General features: G+C 39.9%; 1 protein-coding gene across 1 annotated transcript in view; it reads right to left on the bottom strand.

Moving 5' to 3' along the window:
* Positions 1-24,685, bottom strand: part of LOC132805837 (signal transducer and activator of transcription 1-like) — a 70,110-nt gene that overhangs the window by 33,503 nt on the left and 11,922 nt on the right. Inside the window, exons 2-11 of the mRNA XM_060821141.1 lie at positions 19,723-19,854; positions 18,150-18,294; positions 11,893-11,991; positions 6,009-6,095; positions 5,492-5,570; positions 4,836-4,918; positions 3,559-3,710; positions 3,030-3,188; positions 1,862-1,954; positions 280-342 (exon numbers count right to left, since the gene is read on the bottom strand). Of these exons, the coding sequence (XP_060677124.1) occupies positions 280-342; positions 1,862-1,954; positions 3,030-3,188; positions 3,559-3,710; positions 4,836-4,918; positions 5,492-5,570; positions 6,009-6,095; positions 11,893-11,991; positions 18,150-18,294; positions 19,723-19,853 (1,091 nt within the window). The 5' untranslated portion in view covers position 19,854. The remainder of the gene's footprint in view (positions 1-279; positions 343-1,861; positions 1,955-3,029; positions 3,189-3,558; positions 3,711-4,835; positions 4,919-5,491; positions 5,571-6,008; positions 6,096-11,892; positions 11,992-18,149; positions 18,295-19,722; positions 19,855-24,685) is intronic.

The raw sequence follows: 24,685 nt of genomic DNA on the forward strand, positions 1-24,685 counted from the left end.
CCCAAATTAATTACACCCAAAACATTACAGCAAAGTGCTGCCAGCTCTCTTGATTGTTTTATGTCAGCTCAATGCTTCACCATCAAGATACAGGAGAGGAAGCAACTGATGGGATTGCTTTTTCCTTGTAAAAGCATTGTACTGGTGAGTCATAGACGTACAGAACCAACTGTCTGGACATTTCAGATCTCTTAATCCAAAGAGAATCAGACAAAAGTTATTCAATAGAAGATTAGGATACACATTTACATTACAGAAGTATTAGTGTTGATCACTTACTTATCAATATAAACCTTCACTTTCATAATATGATTTGCTAAATCTGGCAGTTTCACTAAAAGTCTGCAAGAGAACAGAATTACAAAAAACAGGATATCCATTAGATCATGTATTTCAAGAACTATAATTTTAAACTCTTTAACTCTCACTGTCACGGAAATTATATAAAGTAGTGGGCAGAGCTATAGATACACTGGGGATTAGAGTGGGGGGGGACATTTGGTGACTCTTTCCCCCTTCCCCATTTGCTCTCCTCAAACCATGATGCAAGATATAAGAGGGAAGAGGACTTGTATGAACCATCATAAAATTGAATCATTTCTGGCCATCAGCAGAATGCAAATATGCAAGCCCACTGCACTAATCAAACACCCACATAAGCCGTGGGCTCATCTCAACATCCAGACTCTGGTCTGTCCTGTAAAGCATTTCTAGACAACTCATTCTTCAAATGAGTACAGGCAGAGTCTTCAAAATAAATATCAGTGAAAAGAACAGTGAAGTTATTTATGAAAAATTGTTCGTTTTAATTAAATTGTTTGATAACCCAAACAGTAGTCACATAACCGCTTTTCTTCTGAGAATACATTTTGTAACTTAATAGGCCAGCAATCAGAAATACCCAAGATTTTCCTACTTGAGAAAATATACTCACTAAGAGCATATTTTTGAAACAATTATTTCTTCCACTTTCCCTCAGTATAATGCACCACTGACCCCAAAATGGAATGCTGCCCAGAAGTTATTGCTTTTAAGCAGCAGCATAGACTGAATGGTGCACAAACTGGCAATATCCTTACTAACTTGAAAGGTCAGCAATTCATCTGATGCTGTAGATTTTATGAAAAGAGCAGTCAGCAGTAATAGTTGTTCTTCAGTAAATCACAGACTGTGCGTTTACCATTTGTCAAATCAACCTATAAATTTCCATTATCACAAAAAACGTAGGAGGAAATAGCAAGGCATATAACCCACCCTGCAGCTCTGATGCTTTACACAGACCGTGTGCAGTAGAAGCCAGCTGAATTAAAGAGAGTGTATAAATGCAATGTCTGTCTTTCATGAACCCCTAATGCTCCCGAACACTCTAGCTAATAAAGTGGTTTTGAAGCGTAGTCACTTTCATAAAGTAGGGAACGCCACCAGCTAGTTTCACAAAGAAAGCTCCCACAAAAAGTAATATGATAAACGACTAACGATTTTTTGAGACATGGAGACATAAATGTTACTCGTGACACCAGGAAAACTCCCCTACTCCTCTTCAAAATAGCTACCACTGTACTTTTTTTAAAAAAACATCTACCCAAATGGAAAGACGGGGCCTCAATTCAGCATTTCGGCCAAAGAATGGCACTTCAAAGTTTGCAATACTCAGTCAGTACTACACTGGGCTGTGCCAGCCTCGATTATGTACTCCAGTCATTGGATCTGAACTTGAAAAGACAATTTTCTGACTTACTGCTACCCCACTTGATCCCTGCCTCTTCATTTTCCCCCTAGGTATTTCTTGTTTCACATACAAAACAGTCAGGTATTTTAAACATTATTGTACGACTTCACTGAAGGCAACACCTGTACTCACCGTGGCTTAACAGAGAACTGGGAGCTGGTTCTCAACACCAGAGGCATCTTACTCTGAACAGGCATACAAGGTTGATTCTCCACAACAAATGCACTATATTTAGATGAAAAAAAAATTATTTTAATTAAAAGTAAATAATATTGTAAAAACTCTTGCCATTAAACAGCATTTTAAAAGATTATATTGACTTTGGGTCTCCTGAATTTAAAGATTCTCTGTTTCCACCAACTTAGATACTTGATATTTATATATTTGAATCTCCAGCCTCAGCCCCTTCTCCCAGAATTTTACCTGCAAATTTAGTAATAAAAATCTCATTCCCAATTGATCCAATTCCTGACTTGTATATGGCATGGGAAACAACGAAATGGCAATAATGCACTGAGCACACAGCACAGAAACAGGCCATTTGGCCCATCTAGTTCATGCTGGTGTTTATGCTCCTCTTATGCTTCATTATTGTCGTTCTTACATGGGATGTAGACAAGGCTGACATTTTTAGCTCATCCCCACTTTCCCTTGATTGACTTGAGAGCTGATAGTACTTCTATGGGTTGGAGTCACATATAGAGAGAGAAAATGAGGACTGCAGGTGATGGAGATCAGAGTCAAAAAATGTGGTGCTGGAAAAGCACAGGTCAGTCAGCATCTAAGGAGCAGGAGAATCAACATTTCGGGTAGAAGTCCTTCATCAGGAACGTCACATACAGGCCAAACCAGGTAAGGGTAAATTTCCTTTCCTGAAGGACGTTAAGATTCTTCATTCCAGATTGTGTTGAATACAAAATTTCACCATCTACCATAGTGGGATTCAAATCCGTCTTCAGAGCATTACTAATTCAGTAACATTGCCATTATGCCACCACCTCTACAGATTTATTTGCTGACTTTGAATATAATGTCAGGTAAAGACACTTTGCTGCTCTGGGAAAATATATGATGAGTAATTTAATTAGACTTTAATTAAAAGCTTCAATAATTCATGTCGTGATTGTGGAATACAATCAATCCCATCTTTGGCTAAAACTGTTAATACAGAATTAAAAATTCACAAACAATAACTTTTGCGCAACAATTTCTGTTATAACAGCTGCTACAGTAAGAGTTTTCAGGCTAAGTATGCAGGTACTGAAGAAACAGTCAAATGTAAAAGAAATCTCCCATGCACCTTTTGATGAGGCAAGTTAATAGAGTCACAGCTTGTTTCTCTAAAGCAGGTCTTTGCGTTATAAAAGGATCCTTATCATAGGTCAGTTTAATTCCCAGCTCCTCGAGTTTCTTTAGCAATCTTTTCACTTGGAACAAACACAGTGCACTTGCAGTAAACCTGTAAGTTATAATTTAACAAAGGTTAGGAGGTAGTAGAGATAGAGATAGAGATAATCAGTAGCAGGAGTTTAGTTCAGGAAGATTCTAAATTTTACCTTCATATGAAAACTCTCCCCTGGACAGCTGGCCACATGAAACAAACACTGTCCTTTTTATACATTCACAACTGTTACCAAAACTAATAACCATAATGGATGGAAAATCACAAGATAACTGAAAATTAAAACATCAGCAAATCAGACAGAGTTTTATTCCTTTTTGACTGCTTTCTAGCAGTGCATGCAGGCAATTTTGCATGTATTGGACAAGGTTTGAATCAGAGACCACAAGGTCTCTCTCAAATCAGGATAATCTAACATTTTGCGTACCAGCTCTCCAGCTGATCCAAACAAACGTCCATAGGAGCACCAATGCAGGCTTTCTGTTGGCACCTCTTCCAGTCTGCCAACTGTTCTTTCACCAGTGTGTCCAGTAGCTTCTCAGCTTCCACTAAAAGCTCTTGGAATTTATGAATGACAATCTGCCAAAGTCACAATAAAATTCTCATAACATATTGGACAGGGTAGATTACATACAAGTCTTTCAATGGTTTTCAAACAAGTGTTCACATTCATACCACTAAGATAAACATCTTCTCTCATTGGTGGCTATATGGATCCTATTTTAAATTATCTTGGGAAATCTCAATCTAGCCCTCAAATAGGCACAGGACCACAGCACAAACCTGACCACAAATTATTCTGGCAAATCAATGGCTGGTTTAGGAAATGGACAAATATCAACACTGGCACATAGTTAGGAGATGTTCTTCCCATGAGGGGAGCCTTAACATTATAATAGGCAGTCAATTACCAAGGGAAGGAGGGGGAAGAGGAGAGGAAATGAAAACAATGGAGATATCATACACCTCTGAACAATGTCTCAGAAGGCAATTTGTAAAAACTTGAAAGCTTATGCATCTGCCCATTCAGACAATACCTGGCCAAAGAGGGAGAAAAATGAAATGCGAGTCAATTAACTGGCATTAATCATCATTTTAACAGAATTGAAATTAGTGACTTGTTAAAAACAAAATTAAAATAAAATTAATAAATCCAATTGTGCATACAAGTAGCTATACAGAGCCTGACTGAGGATTGAGCGATCAGCAAAAGCGATAACTGATACAAGGATTTAAATAGGAAAAGGAAAAATTCCATAGTTGGAATTTATCAGGTTAAAGTAATTGGGGGGAAAAAAAAGGTATGGTACATTTATAAACTTCATATCACAACAATATCTAGCCATTTGTATTTCCTCAGGATAAAGATTTCAATATTACAATTTTACTTTGAAACCAAAAAAACACAATTAAGTTTTAGACCCCAAGGAAACATGAAGACTCAATGTTCCATGGATGTAGCAGTAGTTCAGAATTATAAATTAAATTAATCAAAATATAAAATAAAAGATCTTCCAAAAAGTCTCAGCTTCTCCACTCAAAAGACCAGGAAAATCCTGGGAACTTCGATATTAGCCACTTAGTTGACTTCAGTCGAGGCAGAAGGCATTATAATTGCATAATGCACCTTCAGTGTGCCAGGTTAAGTGAGAAGTCTGAGTAATGCACTTCCAATACCAAACGACCGCGTAGAATATTACTTACTTTCCGATCACGGTCCAGAATATTTAGCATATCTTGCAGTACTTTCATTTCTTCCTGCACTTGTTCAGGGGAACTGTGTGATTCTAAAAGAAAATGGAATTGGTCATAAACACATTGCATGACATAAAATATTTCAGGGAACATGGTTTTGCAAGATGCAACTGAATTTCACAGCTCGAGCTTCCATTAACACTGCATATCACTTCAGGAAACGAAAACTGTTTCAATCCAGCTCACCTGCTGGCAAGATGTTAACAAAACATTTTAGTCAATAAATTCTAAAACATTTTGAATGGCAATATCCTTTTGATTTGTCACCGCCCTCCTTTGAAGTATCATTATACCATTTGGTAACCATTGACTGTCTAGACTGACAAGAGGGGAACAGCCACTGGGTTGTGTGTTTTGGTGTAACTATATCCAGGATAAGTTACTTTCTTCAGAAGAACGAACTACAAACAAGTTTAAAAATTGTGAATACCAATTAAAAAATTGTGATTAGAGATCACAACACACTCTTGTTGAGTTGGTAAAATCACTTTATCATCAAGCTTTACAATCGATAAAGAATTTCTGCTACAATGCCCTCACCAACCTGTCGTAGGATTCAGAGAGACAGCTAAACTAACAAAGTGAAATCACAAAACACTGCTCACCTTGACACTTGAAAGTCTTGTATTTGAAATCAAATTCATCTTGTTGTTCCTCTAGGAATTTCAACTCCTGCTTACGTGTCTGTATACAACAGTTTTAAATATAATTAGCAACGGCTAAATTAATCTTCAGACTACCAATGAGTTCACAGAAATCCATATCGTTGGAGTTGATTGGATTCTTTTACACACTTGACCAAGTGTCAGTGTTACAGTAATAAACTTATGCAAAATCAGGCATTGCTTTATTACTGTACTCATTGCAATTAAAAATACTCCTGAAACATAAATGTGTCCCTTCACCCCAATTTCCACCTTTTTATTTAATCTATAGGCTGTTATAGAAAGGGGGGAAAATGGCAAATTAATAGCTATGCTATTGAAGTCGCAGCAAGAGAAGTCTTCCAATACAGCTTACACAAAGTATGAAAGAAACCATAGAAGAGGGAAAGCTACTAACAGTTCAAAGCAAGGCATGCAAGCTGTGGAATACCACAAGTCAATCACATGCAGCACTCACTTGCACGTCGTTTCTCAAGGCAGTAATTTTCTGGTCAATGTCCTGGTGTCTTTCACAGTCGACAGGTTGGGTTGCATCCAGGACAGTCTAGAAAGAAGACAGCAGCTGTTTCAATATGAAGAACATTCAGATCAGTCTTATGTTACAAACAATTACACCAAGTGAACAGCCTTTGAGGGATAGCACAGTAATCCACTGCACTGTAGGACCAAGGCACCAGATAGAGGCTGAGAGGCGACCTGATAGAGGTTTACAAAACTATGAGGAACGTGTAAAATGGATAATTGGAGTCCTTTTCCTAGGGTAAAAACTTCAATTACTAGAGGGCATAGGTTTAAGATAAAAGGGGAAAAGTTGAACAGAGATGTGACAGGCAAGATATTTTTACGCAGAGGGTGGCAAGTGCCTGGAATGTGCTGCCAGAGGTGATGATGGAGGCAGATATAACAGCAACATTTAAAGAGGCATCTTGACAGACAAAAAGGCAAGAAATAGAGCAATACAGACTGTGTAGAGGCAAAAGGTTTTTAGTTTAGTAAGGTGTCATGTTTCAGTGTGGGCTTGGTGAGCCAAAGGATTTGTTCCTGTGCTGTATGGTTCTGTGTGTAGTGGTTTGAGTATATACACTTTGCAACATAATCAGGAAAACTACCTTTCCTACAAACAATTCTCTGAATTGTTGTCCCTCACCCAGTTATTTTTAAATTTCTATCCTTTTTGCATTTTCTCTCTAGGAAGCAAAAAGTCACAGACTACTTTGCAATGCAAATCCATATCCACTTTAAGCTAGGTTATGGCCACTGAAATATCATACTTAGAATTTGTAACAACTACTGTTAGAAAAACCAGAGAGACTGTCTTTTGCTCATTTTAAGTCAGATGCAGTAGGTTAAGAGACTGACATGTTATAATCAAAGGGCACATTACCATAAGGCTGATAAATAGAGATGTGACTGTACAAACTCAGATAGTGCCTGTGCCATCAAGAAACTGATTTTGGACATCCTGGATAAAGAGGATAGAATTTGGTACAGTGAAAGAATTAGGCAATAGTGTAATTTAAAATTACACAAACCAGGAGTACTCTATCTGGCTCATTTCCAGTTAGCTCTTTTTGCAATCCTTTGGGATGGAGGACGACTTGATTCTATTTGTTCCAGTTTGTTGGGGTTGGATTAGTGGGCTATTGGAAGTTTGAGGTATTGGAGGGGATGCACAATGCAAGTTCTGCACATTCTTGATAAATGGAATGAGCCTTCTCCATTTTGGTTAGTCACAAGCCAAGGGTACCTGTGAGCCAGTGAGGACATTCAAGCTCTTCAGGCTTTGAGGAAGTCATTAAAATAAAAGTGTTTCTATTGTTCTTATGGGAGTCTCCTGCTGTGATTGAGTTCAGGATGGAGTAGGTGTTTCAGGAGTCTAGTGTTGACTCTACAAATAATATTCCCCACACAGTGAAGGTAGTTTTGAGCAAGTAGTGTCCAGATACTGGGCAAGTTAGCTGCTGTTGGACCATCTTCCTTTCCACCCATTCTGGAGGATCTTGCAAAGGCACTGCTAGTGGTACATCTCCAGTGCTCGAAGGTGCCTCAAAAGATTGGTCAAGTTTTCATGGAAAATAGGAGCACGGAATCACCGCTGTCTGGTGAACTATGAATAGCTTTACTCTCTGGTTGAAGATCCTGGTCCTCAAATCCTCTTTCCCTCAGTTGGCTGAGCTGGTACATTGGATTCAACGACCAATATTGTCATTTACATCTTCAAAATCTCAACAAGGGAGGGGTTTTGTTATGGGAGTTGGCTAGAAGAGGATCTTAGTTTTCCAAATATTTAGTGAAAGGCTTATTTTCTCAGATTTTTAAAGGAGGAGTCAACATTGACGTGGAGCACAGTTACTGAGCAAGCATGTACAAATGTCACCCCCATACGGAGGCTCCACACCCAAGGTCAGAGTGATTTTGTTTCAGATTGAAGATAGTGTAGGTTGAACAATCGAAATTTGTTCGATAAATTTATTTCCACACCGATAGGTAATTTGCAGTTTAACAATAAGTCAAAAGAAAGAAGAAAAAGCTCTGATAAGGATTTGGAAAAGATCTATGAAAGAAAATCCAAAACATCGCTAGTTCCAAATTCCTCAACTGAAAACAACAAATGCTGGAGAACACAGCAAGTCAGACAGCATTTATGGAGAGAGAGCACACTAGTGTTTGGAATCTCGGTGACTCTTCATCAGAGCTTCCAAATTCCTAAACATCTAAACCATGTTTCTGCATTGGACATGTAGGAGAATAAAAAATGTCTCTGCCTACAATCTGCTATTACATCTCTCTTCTTTCCAGATCTACAACATTTAGGAAAACCTAGATGTGCACAATTTTTCAAGCATGACTTCAATTCTGGACTCCCCTGCAGTCAAAGCAGAGATCACAGATACACAGAGATTAGTCGTCAACCAAGTGAACACAATCACCCGGAAACTTTACACTTAACAGTAAACGAGGAAGAAACGTGTTGGCATCAGAAGCAAAATGAAGCTTAAAAGGTTGCATGGCACACCTTTCGGAAGGGGGAGTTAGCAACCAAATACAGTAAACAGGTGCCAAGAGATTCACGCTAGCTGTACGTTATGACAAAGTAGGAGTCAACACCCAAGACTGCAGAGGATTGTCCCACTATTCTAGAGAACCATTACCTAAGCATTTGTTCAAATGAAAGCACAAAGTGTCTCTCAAGAAATGGCTGTTTCCAAGGTATCACTTAAAAGTTACCTTCATGCATCACTTTCTTTTCAATGAGGTTATGAGACTTTAGCGAACAAACATGATACCACATTAGGTACCATGCATGACTCTGCACTAGAAGGAACCTCAGTCAGTAAAGGCTATGTACCCTGCCCAGCTTATGCTTTAGGTCCCAAAAAGTTACTTCCTTTATAGACAACTCTACTGAAGAGTGCCACACTTAGCAAGATGGTTCCCAAAGTGGCTTGAAAGTATCAGAAAGCATGCTGTAGCAAGTCCCAGATATTGTGTGCTGATTATCACAGGGCAGATTGACTGATTGTAATTGCAACCTCCACTTCACAAGGCAAGTTAACAAGTCTCTTCTGCCATGCCCAAATAAGATCACAATATCGTCTACACCAGGACCCTTGGGCAATGGCAGACATGTTCCATGAAGAAGTAGAACTCTCCTTCTAGTGCTTAACGATGGAATAGAGAGAACACACCAGAGACTCTTCCGCCCAAACTTGCTGGGTACTATTTGCATTGCTGCAGCTATTTGCCAATTTACAAACAAGCCTAGCAAAGAGGAATGATGCTGCAGTTTCTGCACAATCAGAAAACCTTTGCAAAACCATAAATAGAGAAGGTTCAAAATCTTTCCAGGAAGAGAATTAATTTTAAAATGCATAGTGTTGGTGTTTGAGTTTCTGAAGATCAGCAACCCCAATGGAGGATTGTAGCATGGGTCATAAAAACAGTTGCTGGAAAAACCTGCCATGTTAATATTCAGTCTGGTCAGTGACACTTTACAGAAGTCAGCCTAAGATGTCCTAGTGTGTAATATTAAGCTGCATATTTACGTAAGAAACACACCTGCACTGCATCTTCTAGAGCAAATAACATTTAGTTTACAATAATCAAAGTAATTTAATTTGACTTCTCAGCAGACTAAGATGGCGGTGAAGAGCTACTGCTGTAGTGGTAGGTCCTGATCCAAGGCTATAGGCAATGATGGCAACCCTATTTGCCCAGAGCTACGAGCAATATGCACGACCAGAGATATATTATGAAAGGAAACCATCCATTGTTCCTAAAGTTGTGCCACTTGGGGTAGAGACTTGTAATAGTGGCATACATGTCTTCAGTAAGGCTCCATGCTTGAGGGAATACAGCCAAATGGCAAAAATAGAGGCAGAGAATGGAAAAGAAGGGAGGTTATGCTAAACCTTTATAAAACTCTGGTGAGGCCACTACCAGAGTATTGCATCCAGCTCTGGTCACTGCACTTTTCAAAAGTTGAGAGGGTCCATGAGTGCGTGTGCAGATTTCTCATTTGGTGGGAGGACTTAAATTATAAAAAGGTTAGAATGGAAAATCTCCTTGAAGCAAAAGATGGTGAGAGGGAGGTTTGATAGGGGTGTACATGGTTATGACAGGTTTGGAGAAAGCTTCTCTAAACAAAGAATGGCTCCTCCTCAGCTGACTGCGCAAGGACTAAACGACATAGGTTTAGTGCCATTGGACAAGAGGTGCAGGGAAACCAGAGAAAGAACTTTCTTTAAGCAGCAACAGATTGGAACTCACAGCTCACAAGGTGGAGGAAGGAGAAAACAATCATTTCAAAACAAAATTAGATGGGTACTTGAAGGGAAAATCCTCCATGGCTATGGGAACCATGCAAGGAAGTGGGACTGACAGGGTTGATTTTCAGAGCATCAGCATGGACCAGATGGGTGGAAATGGCCTCATTCTGTGCTGTAAATGCAGCAGGTTGAAACATTTCACATACATAGCTTGCTTTGGAGGATGCATGAGCACAGAAACATAAATCCAGTAGAAACTTTGAAGGACTACTCAGTTGGTGCCTTTGTCCTGGAACAGTTTCTAAGTCTGGCTTTGAGCAGATTGTGCTGTCTGCATGCAGGATTTGAAAAAAAAAACTACCATCAATGATACCTGGGGCTCTGTGTTGGAGTGGTCACATACGAGGAAGTTTTATTAGTTTTCCCCAAGGGTGAGTGTGTGACCGGGCAACAGAGTGACAGGCATTCCCATAGGCCAAGCAGAACTGCCCAGAATGTCACAATGGCTGTGTTTAGTTTTGGAAATGGAAAGAAACATAGTCAATGTAAACAAGCTGAGCAGGTAATTGGCAACAAGCACAAAAATAAGTGACTGTTTTGGGAGGATCCTGCAGAGAAACCAAGCTTTCTATGCAAGGTCTATTTATAATGGGCAGAGACTCTGGAGCATGGTTCGGCATTGATTCAATTATGGGACTGTGTCGACAATTTTTTTGTTTAAAATTACTAAATGAGCCTAGCAAAGAACAGGGCTAATACTGTAAAGTAGAATCCCCATCCAATCTACTGTTTTAGCTTCATGATGTTGGCAGTTTGTGGAGGGTACATTCTGGTCAGTGGTAGCATTACAAAAGTTTTCTAGTCAAGTAAGACCAAGCTTCTGCATTTTGAAAGTAAATTCAACAGTTAGCAGAGCATTGTTTACTCTCATGGAGAGGCTGGCCCAACAAATTGCTGTACTGCCAAGCCACTTTGCACATGTGAACAGGACTTACCTTGGTAACCCACCCAAGAGTAAACTGATTATTGTTACACTTTAACCCAGGAGAGACAGCATCCGCTCATTCAAATCAGCTCCATTCAGACAGCTGCAGTGCTTCTCTACACTGGAGAATCATTCTCACCTTCAAAAAGGCCCGCACTTTTCACAGTACTTCTTCCAGCATCACTTACAAAAATGTCCTGTGAAATGGAGTTGTTCTGCTATTTGCGCTTGTTGCGGCCATTCCTTCCCCCTAAGATCAGAGCAAGCAACAGCCCTTGAAGAACTCGTGGCACTAGGTGACATCCTTGGATACCAGATGCACCCAACATTGCATGTGCTGTTAACCAGGAGCACAGAAAACGTATCGCTACAAGCTGGCTTCACATCATAGGATGTCAGCTCACTGCATCAAAGAACAGCAGCCTTGGTGACGTTGCACCAGGACAAGGTTAGCAACCCCAAATTGTGAACCATCAGTGGAATGGAAAGCTCCAGATAGTCTGTCAGTCTGGGTTTTTAAGAACAAGTTAGTGAATCAATAACTAAATAAACCCATGATTTTCAGAGCTCATTTGTATTCCTCATACCTGCTGATCCTCTACAACAGCGTTTAGTATCATCTTCTCCTGCTTCAGTCGAGCAGCGACAACCTTTGCCAACAGAACAGGATCCTCTCCATAACATTCCTAATGAAAGAGAAGCCAAAGCATTAACATAACTACCTGTAATACAGGGCGAGGTTCGACTGTGACAACCGTGGGCCCTGCCTGCATCCTTGAAAAGGCTATCTAATTCATCCCCACACTCTAGCTCTTTCCCTGTAGCCCTCTAAATGTTTTCTTTGCAAAGATTTATCCAATTCCACTTTGAAAGTTGGTAGTGAAATTGCTTGCACCATCCCTTTAGGCAGTCCATTCCAGATCAACTGGGCATGTCATTACATTGCTGTATAATTTTTATCTTATTTACTTGCAGCTGTGCCACACCACCGGTTTTATTTTAATTATTTATTTTGGTTTAATTAAAATAACCTCAGCTGAGGTTGTCCTTTTTTTAGTTTGAGGGCTTGTACGGCTTAAATTAAAGAGACATTATTGGAATTCTTTATGATCAGAGACATATGGGGGATAATGTTTGGCTGAAGCAGCATGGAGAACTTCTACTTTCTAACTTCCTGAAGTTATTTTAATAAGTTTGCAAGGCTCTTGAAAGGGCTTGCTTCAAAAAGGCATTTGCTGATTAGCTCTTGGATATGTTTAGTTGCCTGGACCATGCATAATTCTTGTAGCTTTGTGCAATATTAGTTAACTTAGCAGAACTCCTGAATACTGAAACATATACTTTTGTTCAAGGGCCAAATAAAAGGAACGAGAATTTATGGTATTGCTAGGTTTTTCTTACATGCTTTGAATTTTTTTGTGAAAAATCAATACAGAATATGGCAGCGAATCTTTAAGATCAATTCCTATCAGAATGATCAGGAGTGTATGATGAGATAAACATGCACTTAAACTGCAGCTATATTGCCCCACCCTTTCTCCAAAGCCCATCCATGCCAAATAAACAAAGCTCAGACAACCCAACTCTTATGCATATTCCACTTATTGCCTTGTTTGAATTGCAAAGGCATGAAGCTTTGAAAAGAGCAGTTCTTAGCGCTGCTGCTGCCTCAGAAGTCCAAAATTAGAAAGTGAAAATTTGTTTGCATCAGCAATGAAATATACATGCGCGACTGAATGGGCATAAACTTTCCAGAGCTGTGACCACAGGCAAACTGGAGTTGCAACATTGATTCTACAGTTTTTGAGCATTTCATACTTTAGATTCAGCAGTGGATATTGCATACTGTGCCATAGGTCAATAGGATATAGATTCATTCCTGTAATTTGATAAGTTGTGGGCATGTTTGGGAGGAAAGAAGAGCCATGCCCTCCCATTAAGTGAGATTCAATACGAGTAGGTGCATCATGTATTCACAAGACACAGCGAGAGAGAGAGAGAGAGCGTGCCCATGTTTATTTTTCACAAATTTATAAATTTACTCAAAGTAGTGTTGTTTCGAATGGTCCGCCAGATAAACCAGTAGGGCCAAAGACATTTGGGCTGTGAAAATGCTGTTGAATGCTCAGTATCAAAAATTCCTTTACACAAAACCAGTTCCTTTGAAATGCAGTAACTATTATCAGCAAATGCCACAGCCATATTGCGCACAGCAAGATTCAAATAGCAAAAAACTGAAAAGAACTGCAGATGCTGGAAATCAAAAATAAAAACAGAAGTTGCTGTAAAAACTCAGCAGTTCTGTCAGAATCTATGGAGAGAAATCAGAGTTTATGCTTCTGCTCCAGTGACCCTTCTTCAGAACGGATAGTAGCCAAAGAAAAGGTGGTTTATTAATGCAGAGATTCAAAGAGAGATGAACAGCCAATAGCAAAATTCTGGCTGGGACACTAGGAGAACTCCCAGTTTTTCGAACTTCGCTGCAGAACTCTGTATATCCACTTGACGTGGTCTCAATTTAACTTTTTAAAAGGTGTTACCTTGAAACAACACTTTCAGTACTTCACTTGAATACCAGCCAAGATGGTATGCTTAAGTATTGAAGCTATGTTTTTGAAACAAAGTATTTATCTTTTGCGCTTCAGTTATAGACTGACCCAGAAATACATTTATCTGCTTATAGCTGTGGCTTTTATAACCACTAATGGGCAGAGCTGAAAACACCAGCAGCCTACCCAAACTGGAACTGCCAGACAGTTTGAAAATGAACTTTTAACACTACAGTTTTAAAACTCATTTTCTCCCCTCCCCTTTTGCATCGCAAACAATACTAGACACATGACATTTCAATGTAGTCCTTGTTAGAGGCAAGCTAGTAATAACAACTAAAGTGAAAGATTTAAGATGTAGAAAAAGCAAATACAATAACTGCTCGAAGAGGACTAACTACCCACAAATGCAAATTATAAAACGAGCAAACCAGACTCCCTTTCATTTTCTTATGCAAAGCACTCCATCATATGGAATTCAGCATAAGTTAATGGAAAAATGGTCTGGTAGAATATTTAAGATAACATATCTTTATAATATTGGTTTTAAAATTACCATAAGTCCTTCAAGATGCTAATTCAATATTAGAATACACAAATTTAACAGACTACACTTCATGCCAGCATGATAAAAGAGCAGTTTGGATGAGATTGTGATCAAAGTACATTAGAATATCTGATTCCAAAAGACTGCTGAAATTAGAATGAAAACCTCCCTTCCTCTCCCACAAAGATTCACCAGGATGCATCAACAGTTAGCAACACATTTCACATAATATGTGCAAAGAGGTGGGGTCTGATCACATTAGTGCTTTGTAACAGTCTGGACTACAGGCATCTCACATATTACTTCACCCTTCTCACGTGATTTACAATGATCAGTCTCACCAAGTGTGGCCAGCTCTCTTGCAACATGCACACACACCTTATGCTAATCGTCAGTAGAAAACTCTTCCCATTTGACAATTATGGAATATCATCCCTCAAGGACAGACACACTGTGGGAAGATGTACCATCCTAAGGGGTAGTGAAGCTGTGTGTCCAGAAAGACTCCAAGTTCTTTCACTTCCTTGTGGTGTTTGAGTGCTCTGCAATGGCCCACACTAAAACATACATGAGTAGAGGATGACATGCGAGGGTAGGCTTGCCTTAGCTTGGATTATATGGGGAATGAGGGGTTAAGAAAAAGACTACTACTTAAACAAAATACCTTATTAAAATCCTTGATGTTTTTAATCAAAAAAAATCTCTATGTTCGCAATACTCAGTTCCTATTTTGGATGGATGGTACTTCTACTTTCAATAACATGAACTAGACTTGAAATTCTCCATGTGTGCTTTACAGAGTTCAGAGAATGAAAACAGTTTTCATTTTTAAAAACATTAGTTTCAACACTGATCACTCCAACTCTTCATGATTAGTTGTGTTCTTATCACTGGTCTCTTGGGACCCAGGATCACATTTAGGTTCAGTTTCTTACAACTGTCCACTTCAAATCAAAGACTGCCATTTTAATAACAAAATAAAACAGATGTTCTGACGTGTCAGAACACTTTCCCTTCACCTTTGGGCCAGAGTTTCAATCCAGTCCAACTGACTGGCATGATCTCAGTCCCAGACTCATTGATACAAGGGTTTTATGTGAAATCACTTTCAGTAGCCTGGATCCATTTCCTAAACAGAGTCAGAGCTTACAACACAAAAACAATTTGACACCAAAACAGCAGCAAGAATAATTTATTTAACTGTGCATGGATTTTTTTCTCTCTTGTTCACTGAACAGAGGAATACTAAAGCAAAGAAATTATTGTTAAGAGCCAACTTCAAGATTCCCAGATTGTGTACAGCAGAACACTCTCTACTATAAAAGCCTCTGTTCCAACTTCAAAAAATGTTCTTTAATGCATAAATGTGATATGAATTATTTCCCAGACTCACCGCTCTGTAGTCTCAGAATCTGACAATGTTTGTGTACTTTCCTATTGCGAACCCACTACCCATACCTACTAGGAACAATGTTAAAACTGCTCATATATCGCATACAGAATCATGATAATCAGTTGAGACAGGAACCTTTTATCCCATCAGTTTGGGCTGGGTTTTAACCAAACATCTAAAAGATCAGTGCCTAACCCATTACACCACCAAGTCTTTTGGGGACCCTCTTCAAGGTGGTGTTGATGCACATCATTGTGGTAGTTTGAGCTCCATTCGGCAGACAATAGGAAGGAAAAGTTAACGGAGATCACTCTCGTGCATCTTCTGCTGGTTGATCAGCACCAGCGCAACAGGCCTGGGAGCAAAATTGGTAGACAGTAATTAATTATATTGTGGACACAAGCTTAAAACAAAATGATAAAACCTCTGGGGTTCGCAGCACCCAGTTGCTACCAAGGGCTGTCAAGTTAGCTCAGGTCTTACAACTGCAGTTACACGTATTTCTCTCTTCCCACATCTATTTCCGTCTATTCTAAAGTTTGGTTCCACCTATCTCTGGTACCACATTTAACTAACTATTCCTAAAGGCAAATGTAGATCAGGGTTGACAGGTTGTTCAATCACTGATAAGCCTGAACTGGTACTTGCTGGAACTCCATTAAAAACGGGAAAAATAGCTTTTAAAAGCACTAATCCAGGCTGAATTATTTCATCATCTGTCCAGGAACACGGAGGCCAGTTAAAATACACCCACCAATACAGAGGAATGATGCAGTGCCCACAAATCAATGAACAAAGAGCAGAAAGTGTTTGATATGCTTTCCTTTATTGGTCAGTGCACTGAGTACAGGAGTTGGGAGGTCATGTTGCAGCTGTACAGGACATTGGTTAGGCCACTGCTGGAACATTGCATGCAATTCTGGTCTCCTTCCTATCGGAAAGATGTTGTGAAACACGAAAGGGTTCAGAAAAGATTTACAAGAATGTTGAGAGGGTTTGAGCTATAGGGAGAGGCTGAACAGGCTAGAGCTGTTTTCCCTGGAGCGTCGGAGGCTGAGAAGTGACCTTATAAAGATTTACAAAATCATGAGGGGCGTGGATAGGGTAAATAGGCAAAGTCTTTTCCCTGGAGTCAGGGAGTCCAGAACTAGAGGGCATGGGTTTAGGGTGAGAGGGGAAAGATATAAAAGAGACCTAAGAGGCAACTCTTTCACACAGAGGGTGGTGCGTGTATGGAATGAGCTGGTACAATTGCAACATTTAAGAGGTATTTGGATGGATATATGAATAGGAAGGGTTTGGAGGGATATGAGCCGGGTGCTGGCAAGTGGGACTAGATTAGGTTGGGATATCTGGTCGGCATGGACGGGTTGGACTGAAGGGTTTGTTTCCATGCTGTACATCTCTATAACTTTAAATCAAACCTGCAATCTTGCAGCTACAGGTTAATCACATTATACATACCTTCAGGGCAGGTGGCATTTGAATCTGGATCAGAGGTGGAAACACTACCATTATGCCACAACCACCACCACACCTCTTTCTCTGCTCCCCCCCTTCCCTCCTCATTGAGCTATTCGGTGGGATCCATAGTACCTCAAGTGGTTTGATAACAAAAACAAACAAAAATCTCTACACTCTTCTTGTTTAGTTGCACAACCTACCAAATCAGAGTTAAGAATCCCAACAACAACAGACAATTTCACATCTGGCTGTTTACGGCAGTCCCCATTAGCCACCTGCAGGGTAACTACACAGCCTGGGAACAGGCCTTCCATTCTGTTTTCTCGGTTGAAGGAGTCAGATCATGCTAACAGGATAAAAATGGAATGGAGGGTAGAAGAATGAGACTCAAATGTGTCCTTGAAAGAACAGTTTCAGCTTCCTCGAAACGTTAGCTGGAACAACTATATGGATCAAGCTAAGGTGACAATTGGAATACAGAGAGACTGGGGAAAAAAAATCAATTGTGTAGCCTTTGTTACAATCCAGAAACCACAGCTGGAAAATGGTATCTGTATCTAGCTAGAATAGGTTTAGTCTCAGCTGTAATGCATTCTCTCCAGTCCAACAGTCTATTAATGTTCACTACCTGAGCAGCTTGGTATATGAAGAAAGGAGGGAGTGAAAAATGGTGAACAAATCATTTGTTGAACAAAACAAATGGTCAAGAAGGGAAAAAAAAGACCCATGGAAGACAAAGTACCTTCAGAAACCAAAACTTCTCATTTCCAGCAATGTAGATCTAGACAACTTATCAGTATTCATCGGTTTCAGATGGCAAACAATTGGACAGCAATGAGTTTGAATTAGCTAGTAAACGTAAGTAGCTGGAGGATGTCAGCAGTACAATACCTGCACACTTTGCTTGTATTTCTTGAAGTTGTGCTGACATACAAACAACTTCTCCTGCATAAAGCGGCTGTACTGATTGTTGATTTGATCCAATAGATTTTGGTAATGGATCGTAGCCAGTGAATAATTCGTTACAGCCTTCTCCCTAGAATTACAAGAAAAGGACAGGAATTGAAAATTGAATGCACCCATCAACCGCATGGCTTCATTTCCTCCAGAAAACTTTGTCTCTTTTTGTCATGGATTGTCCCTCATTTAAGAATGTAGGCAGAAGTGCAAACTTTCACCTCTGCCAGTGCTGCTGCTTATGCTGCTTCTGAGTAGCTGCAGTAGACAGGCAGGAGGCTGGGAGAACACAGCAAGCCAGGCAGCACCAGGAGCTGCAGAAGTCAATGTTTCGAGTGTAAAGTAGCTGGAGACCCTTTGTCCAGCATGCTAAGGCTGTGAACCCAGGGGCTCTTGTGGCATCCAGGAGGCCGAGGTTAGAGTCCCTCCTGCTCCAGATGTGGTGCCAAAATATGCCCGAACAGGTTGAATAGAAAATAAGATTGTGAACCTCCTCACCTTTGGTGCCATTGCATTGCCCTTAACAGGTTCTGCAGGTAATTTGATTTATCGGAAACTCAGGCAATTTAGTGGCAGTGAATAACAGGTGAAAAGTCCCACAGGTGGTTTGCAGTGGGGAAAAAAATATTCAGTGGTGCATGAAAGCACTTCTGGATATAAAGAAAGAAAATAATTGTGAACGGAGCTTGAACCTAGCAGTGAACCCATTCACAGCACAGATTGCAGGAGTTTGACAAGGCTATGCTCAAGACCATTTGAGGAAAGCAATAATTGTAAAGATCACTGACTTGAGAATTTACACAAATCGCCAATCCACAATGAGTCTTATCAATTTTTATAAATGCACCATAGAAAGCACCCCACCCAGATGCATCACAGCATGGTTTGGGAACTGCTCTGTAATTTCTTGCAGTCTTGACATAAGTTGTGAACCAGCCCAGTCCATCATGCAAAACATTGAATCCATCTATACTTCCCACTGCCTTGGGAAAGCAGCCAACATAATCGAACAACATAACCTCGCATCCCGGTTATGCTCTCTGCTACCCTTTTCCGTTGAACGGAAGATACAGAAGTTTAAAAACATGTACCAACGAATTCAACAGTTTCTTCCCCCCTGTTATCAGACTTCTCATATATTACAGTTGGTCTTTCTCTGTACCTTCTCTGTAGCTGTAACACTATATTTTGTATTCTGTTCTATTGCCCTGATGTACTTATGTAAGGTATGATTTGTCTGGTAAGCATGCAGTACAATACTTTTCACTGCATCTCTGTACATGTGACAATAATAAAATCAAAATCTATTTATTCTTCTCATATTTCATTCATTTTTCACACAACCCAAGTAGTGAGTGATTGGAGCATTTCTTCCCAGTCAAAATTAATAAATACATTTATAAATTAAGAGGTACAGAAATGGGTAAAGGTAAAGCATATAACAGAGGAAAAGCAGTCTAAATGTCCTCTTAAATAGAACTCTTTCTTCTTTTCTGATTTAACATACCAGTCTTGAGCTTCAATCCAATGAGAGAGATATTCCCGAACATCCATAGGAAAGGTTTCATTCTGGTACAGATCATCTAACTGCTGCAAGTACTTTGTGTCAAGTTGTTTTAGGGCTTCCCACTGACTCATACTGTTGGAGAAAAAGAAAACCTCTATCAGCTAAAGATCAACTTTACTGAATCAAATACACTGAGAACTTGGCAGCATGATCTCAAAGCCTTCATTTGGCTGAGAAAGTTTTTCTTTGGCTTGATCAGGACAAGTGACATTTGTGCTGAGGAACAATAACACCTGATAACAGTGAGCACACTCAGATAAAGGTACAGCAAATGTTTGATACAAGCAGTGCTACTTCTTCACTGCTACAATGTGCCTTCACTCTGACCTCAGGATTGCTCTCCTGTAGCATTTGTATCGCAGCTTTATTTCCTCACACCTATCATCATTGTGGGCTGTGTGTATATGACTCCCACAAACTAATAGTCCATAATTAATCAGGTTGGGGCTACCCCAACACGATTTGACATGGGATATTTTCATAATTCCATCTATTAGTCTGGAGTGGATTCATAGCCAAAATCTCAGAAGTAAATAATAATTTGTATGTAACTCAACAAGCCACCAGGATTCAAGATTTTCCTTGAGCTTTCTATTTCCCCATTTCCCACACACAGTCTTCAAACGTTATACATGACTAAGCTAAAAAAAAACTGTAACCCTTCCCTCCCATTTTCACACATTTACAACCAATTACATCTCTTATGCTTCCGAGCTAGATGCTGTCTGATCTTCTGGATATAGAATTTTTTTTGGTTTTGCTGCACGAAGGAAGGATTTTGGGCAAACTGGTACCACTCACTTGAAAACTACAATCCCAGCCATTATGGTAGTCTCCATCTTTTGGTGAAAAAAAATCAAATACACTTTTCTGACTGCATCCCAGCCTATATTCACACCATGATCTTTAAGTCAGAGCCCTGGCAGACTTTGGCTAAGTTCATCAGTGACACTTACAGGTAAATGGATACATAGCATCAGGCATCATAGTATTGCATAGCTACTTAAATAATATTCTGAAAGCTGCCAGTACAGACAGAATTGTATCTCAATACAAATCAATACATTAAAGAGATTGCAAAAGTTAGGCATTAAACAGATGCCAACCCTTTAGGATCATATTCTAGAGGAATACACTGGTTCAGCAGGTAACTCCCACATATTTAAGTGTTAGAGCCCTCATTGATTTCTTTAAGATATATTTTAGTTTGAAGTTGAGAGCTGAAAGATGATTTGTTTGCTTGGTCTTTTTTTTAAAAAAAGAAAGCTTTCAAATCTTCATGTTGCAGCATCAACAGCCAAAATTCTTCTTCTGAGAAACCCCCCAATTTGATCATGAACCAATCTGAAATTACCTTCCAGGCCTGGCCTCTCAAACCATCAAAGGATTCTACAGACTCTTCACCTCAAGGGGAAGCAACAGATTCAGCCAGATAACAGATGTTTAGCCATTACAAGGTCAGTACCTGAAAATTGTACCAGCAAGTTTGAAAGGGAACATGATGGTCAAACAGAGGGAGGGACCAGAGTTATCTTTTGAAGAAGTAACAAAAAGGATTGATGAAGGCAGAGCAGTGGATGTGATCTATATGGACTTGATTAAGGCGTTTGACAAGGTTCCTCATGGTAGACTGATTAGCAAGGTTAGAACACATGGAATAACGGGACAACTAGCCATTTGGATTCAGAATTAGCACAAAGGTAGAAGATAGAGGGTGGTGGTGGTGAAGGGTTGTTTTTCAGACTGGAGGCCTGTGACCAGTGGTGTGCCACAAGGATCGGTGCTGGGTCCACTGTTTTTTTGTTATTTATATAATGGTTTGGAAGTGAACATAGGAGGCATAGTTAGTAAGTTTGCAGATGCCACCAAAATTTGCAGTGGACAGCAAAGAAGGTTACCTGAGAGTACAACAGGATCTTGGCAGATGGGTGTTTAACTTAGATAAATGGGAGGTGCTGCATTATGGAAAGGCAAATGAGGGCAGGACTTGTATATTTAATGGTAAGGTCCCAGGGAGCATTGCTGAACAAAGAGACCTTGGAGTGCAGGTTCATAGCTCCTTAAAAGTGGAGTCACAGGTAGATAGGATAGTGAAGGCGGCGTTTGGTATGCTTTCGTTTATTGGTCAGAGTATTGAGTACAGGAGTTGGGAGGTCATGTTGTGGCGGTACAGGACATTGGTTCGGCCACTTTTGGAATATTGTGCGCAATTCTGGTCTCCCTTCTATCGGAATGGTGTTGTGAAACATGAAAGGGTTCAGAAAAGATTTAAGGATGTTGCCAGGGTTGGAGGGTTTCAGCTACAGGGAGAGGCTGAATAGGCTGGGGCTGTTTTCCCTGGAGCTTCAGAGACTGAGGAGTGACCTTATAGAGGTTTAAAATCATGAGGGGCATGGATAGGGTAAATAGACAAAGTCTTTTCCCTGGGATGGGTGAGTCCAGAACTAGAGGGCATAGGTTTAAAGGTGAGAGGGAAAAGATTTTAAAAGGACCTAAATGGCAACCTTTCACAGAGAGGGTAGTGCATGTATGGAATGAGCTGCCAGAGGAAGCTGTGGAGGTTGGTACAATTACAATATTTAAAAAGGCATCTGGATGGGTATAGGAATAGATAGGGTTTAGAGGGATAACGGGCCAAATGCTGGCAAATGGGACTAGATTAGGTTAGGATATCTGGTTGGCATGGACAAGTTGGACCAAAGGGTCTATTTCTGTGCTATACATCTCTGTGACTCAATAACTGTTTTGAACTGGGGATTTCTGAGGAGGAAGAGAAGTCTGGCTGTTGATCTGCAGCATGAAGATTTGGAAACTCCCTGCCATTATCAGTTTCTAGAATCTGAACTTCCCACAGCTAAGTTATAAGCATTATCGAATTGTCCTCAGTGAACTGAAGAAGGTAGCCTTGATTAACACCTTCAGAAAACCAACCAAAAAGCAAATATATCTGTGGGAAAATCACTTCAGTCGTCTGGATGGCTTTGTTATTTTGTTTAAAATTTATCCTTTAATTTGTGTTTATTTGCCCATCTTTTGAATGAATAGGGTTGAAAACAAAAGGTTATTGCATTATAGACATTAGATTATTGCTTAATTTTGCATTGCTAAAGTTACTATGTTATTAATACATTGCTAAGTCTTTTGTTTAAGCTACAAATCCAGTGTCTGGAATCAATTACGCACAAAATCCAGGGTTGGTTATTCAAAAGGTCTGGTTAGGAACCATCGGGATCAGTTGAGAGTCTTTGTATGTTTTAATTCTATTGTTTTGCAAATACAGAGGTAGGGAGGCTGATTAGATTCTGCTAGGCAAAAGTGAGGACTACAGATGCTGGAGATCAGAGTTGAGATTAGAGTGGTGCTGGAAAAATCACAGCAGGTCAGGCAGCATCAGAGGAGCAGGAAGCCCTGGTGAAGGGCTTTTGCCCGAAACATTGATTTTCCTGCTCCTCGGATGCTGCCTGACCGGATTAGATTCTGCTGTCTGTCTCAGTGTCATAACATCAGCTACAGGATTGTTCTGCATAAACACTTGAACTTTATCCTCCTGCAATAGGCTCAATCTTTTGAACCTTATTTCTGAATAGCTGTTGCTTACTTCCCAATCCTGAACCCTCGCTGTGAGATAATGTATGGGAGAAGGGCAACAAGACAGGAGCAGCTTTGAAAGTGATTTTTTAAAAAAAACTGCAAATGTTCCAGCACATGTGAACCACCAGCTCTTGCATGTATGTAAACTCCAACTTCACTCTGAATCTCTTTACAGAAACGCAAGTCCACAAAAGGGAAATGGCATATGGATGAGTTGAGGAGTAGGGAAAGAAGACAACCTGGAGGTCAGGAAGCAGGGAAAGACGATGACGAGCTTACGCATGAAACATTAAAACAAATCTCAACACTAAATGAGATTACAAGCCCAATTAATTTGCTAACATTTAAGCAAAACAACATTAAATGGGTAAACTTTAAATGAGGACTTGCTGTACTAAATCGTTTTTTCTCAACTTCCTTGAGCAAAATAATTGTGCACAATTATTAATAAAAACTCATAAGGTGGGACCAAACAATGTTTTTCAAGTCCAGCTAAATGCTCGAGGTGAGCAAAGAGCCAGCAGACAAATTTTGGGTCTAGAAGTGAACAAGACAGATCAGTTCTTCAGGGAACCAATGGTAAAACAAAGTGCAACAAATATAACAATAGAAAAGTTACAGCACAGAAAGGAGGCCATTCAGCCCATAGTGTCTGCACCAGCTAAATGTTCATTCTAATCCAGCGCCTGGTCTGTAATCTTGCAGGTAGAGGTCGGTACCTTCTAAATGAGAAGAAGATTTCTGTCTCTATCAGACGGTAGCAAATTACAGACACCCTCTGAGTAAAAGTGTTTTCCTCATGTCCGTTCTAATACTTCTCCCGATCACTTTAAATCTGTGCTCCCTGCTAACTGACGTCTCCACTAGGGGAATTGGGTTTTCCTCGTCCAGCTTATCCAAGCCCCTCGTTATTTTGTACACCTCTGAAATCACCTCTCAGCTCCCTCTCTGAGAGAGCAACCTTAGCCAATCTAATCTTTCCTCATTGCTACAATTTTCAAGCTCATCAACATTCTTGTTAGTCTCCTCTATACTCTCTCGGATGATTATGTCCTTCCTGTAATGTGATGACCAGGACTGTCCACAAAATTCTAGGTGTGGCCTAACCAGTGTCTATTATTGTTCCAACATTACACCTCTGCACTTGCATTCAAATTTGAATTTTTTTTAAACATGCTGCAAAGACTCAGTTGGTCAGGTAGGAGCAGTGGAGAACAGAGTGAGTCAACAATTCAGTTCTTTGACCCTTTGTCCTATTTTAGAGTTTTCATGGGAGGAGGGAGTGTGTTACAGTTGAAAATGACTCACATTT

The sequence above is a fragment of the Hemiscyllium ocellatum genome, chromosome X (assembly GCF_020745735.1).
Source record: "Hemiscyllium ocellatum isolate sHemOce1 chromosome X, sHemOce1.pat.X.cur, whole genome shotgun sequence".
In the NCBI taxonomy this organism is placed as follows: domain Eukaryota; kingdom Metazoa; phylum Chordata; class Chondrichthyes; order Orectolobiformes; family Hemiscylliidae; genus Hemiscyllium; species Hemiscyllium ocellatum.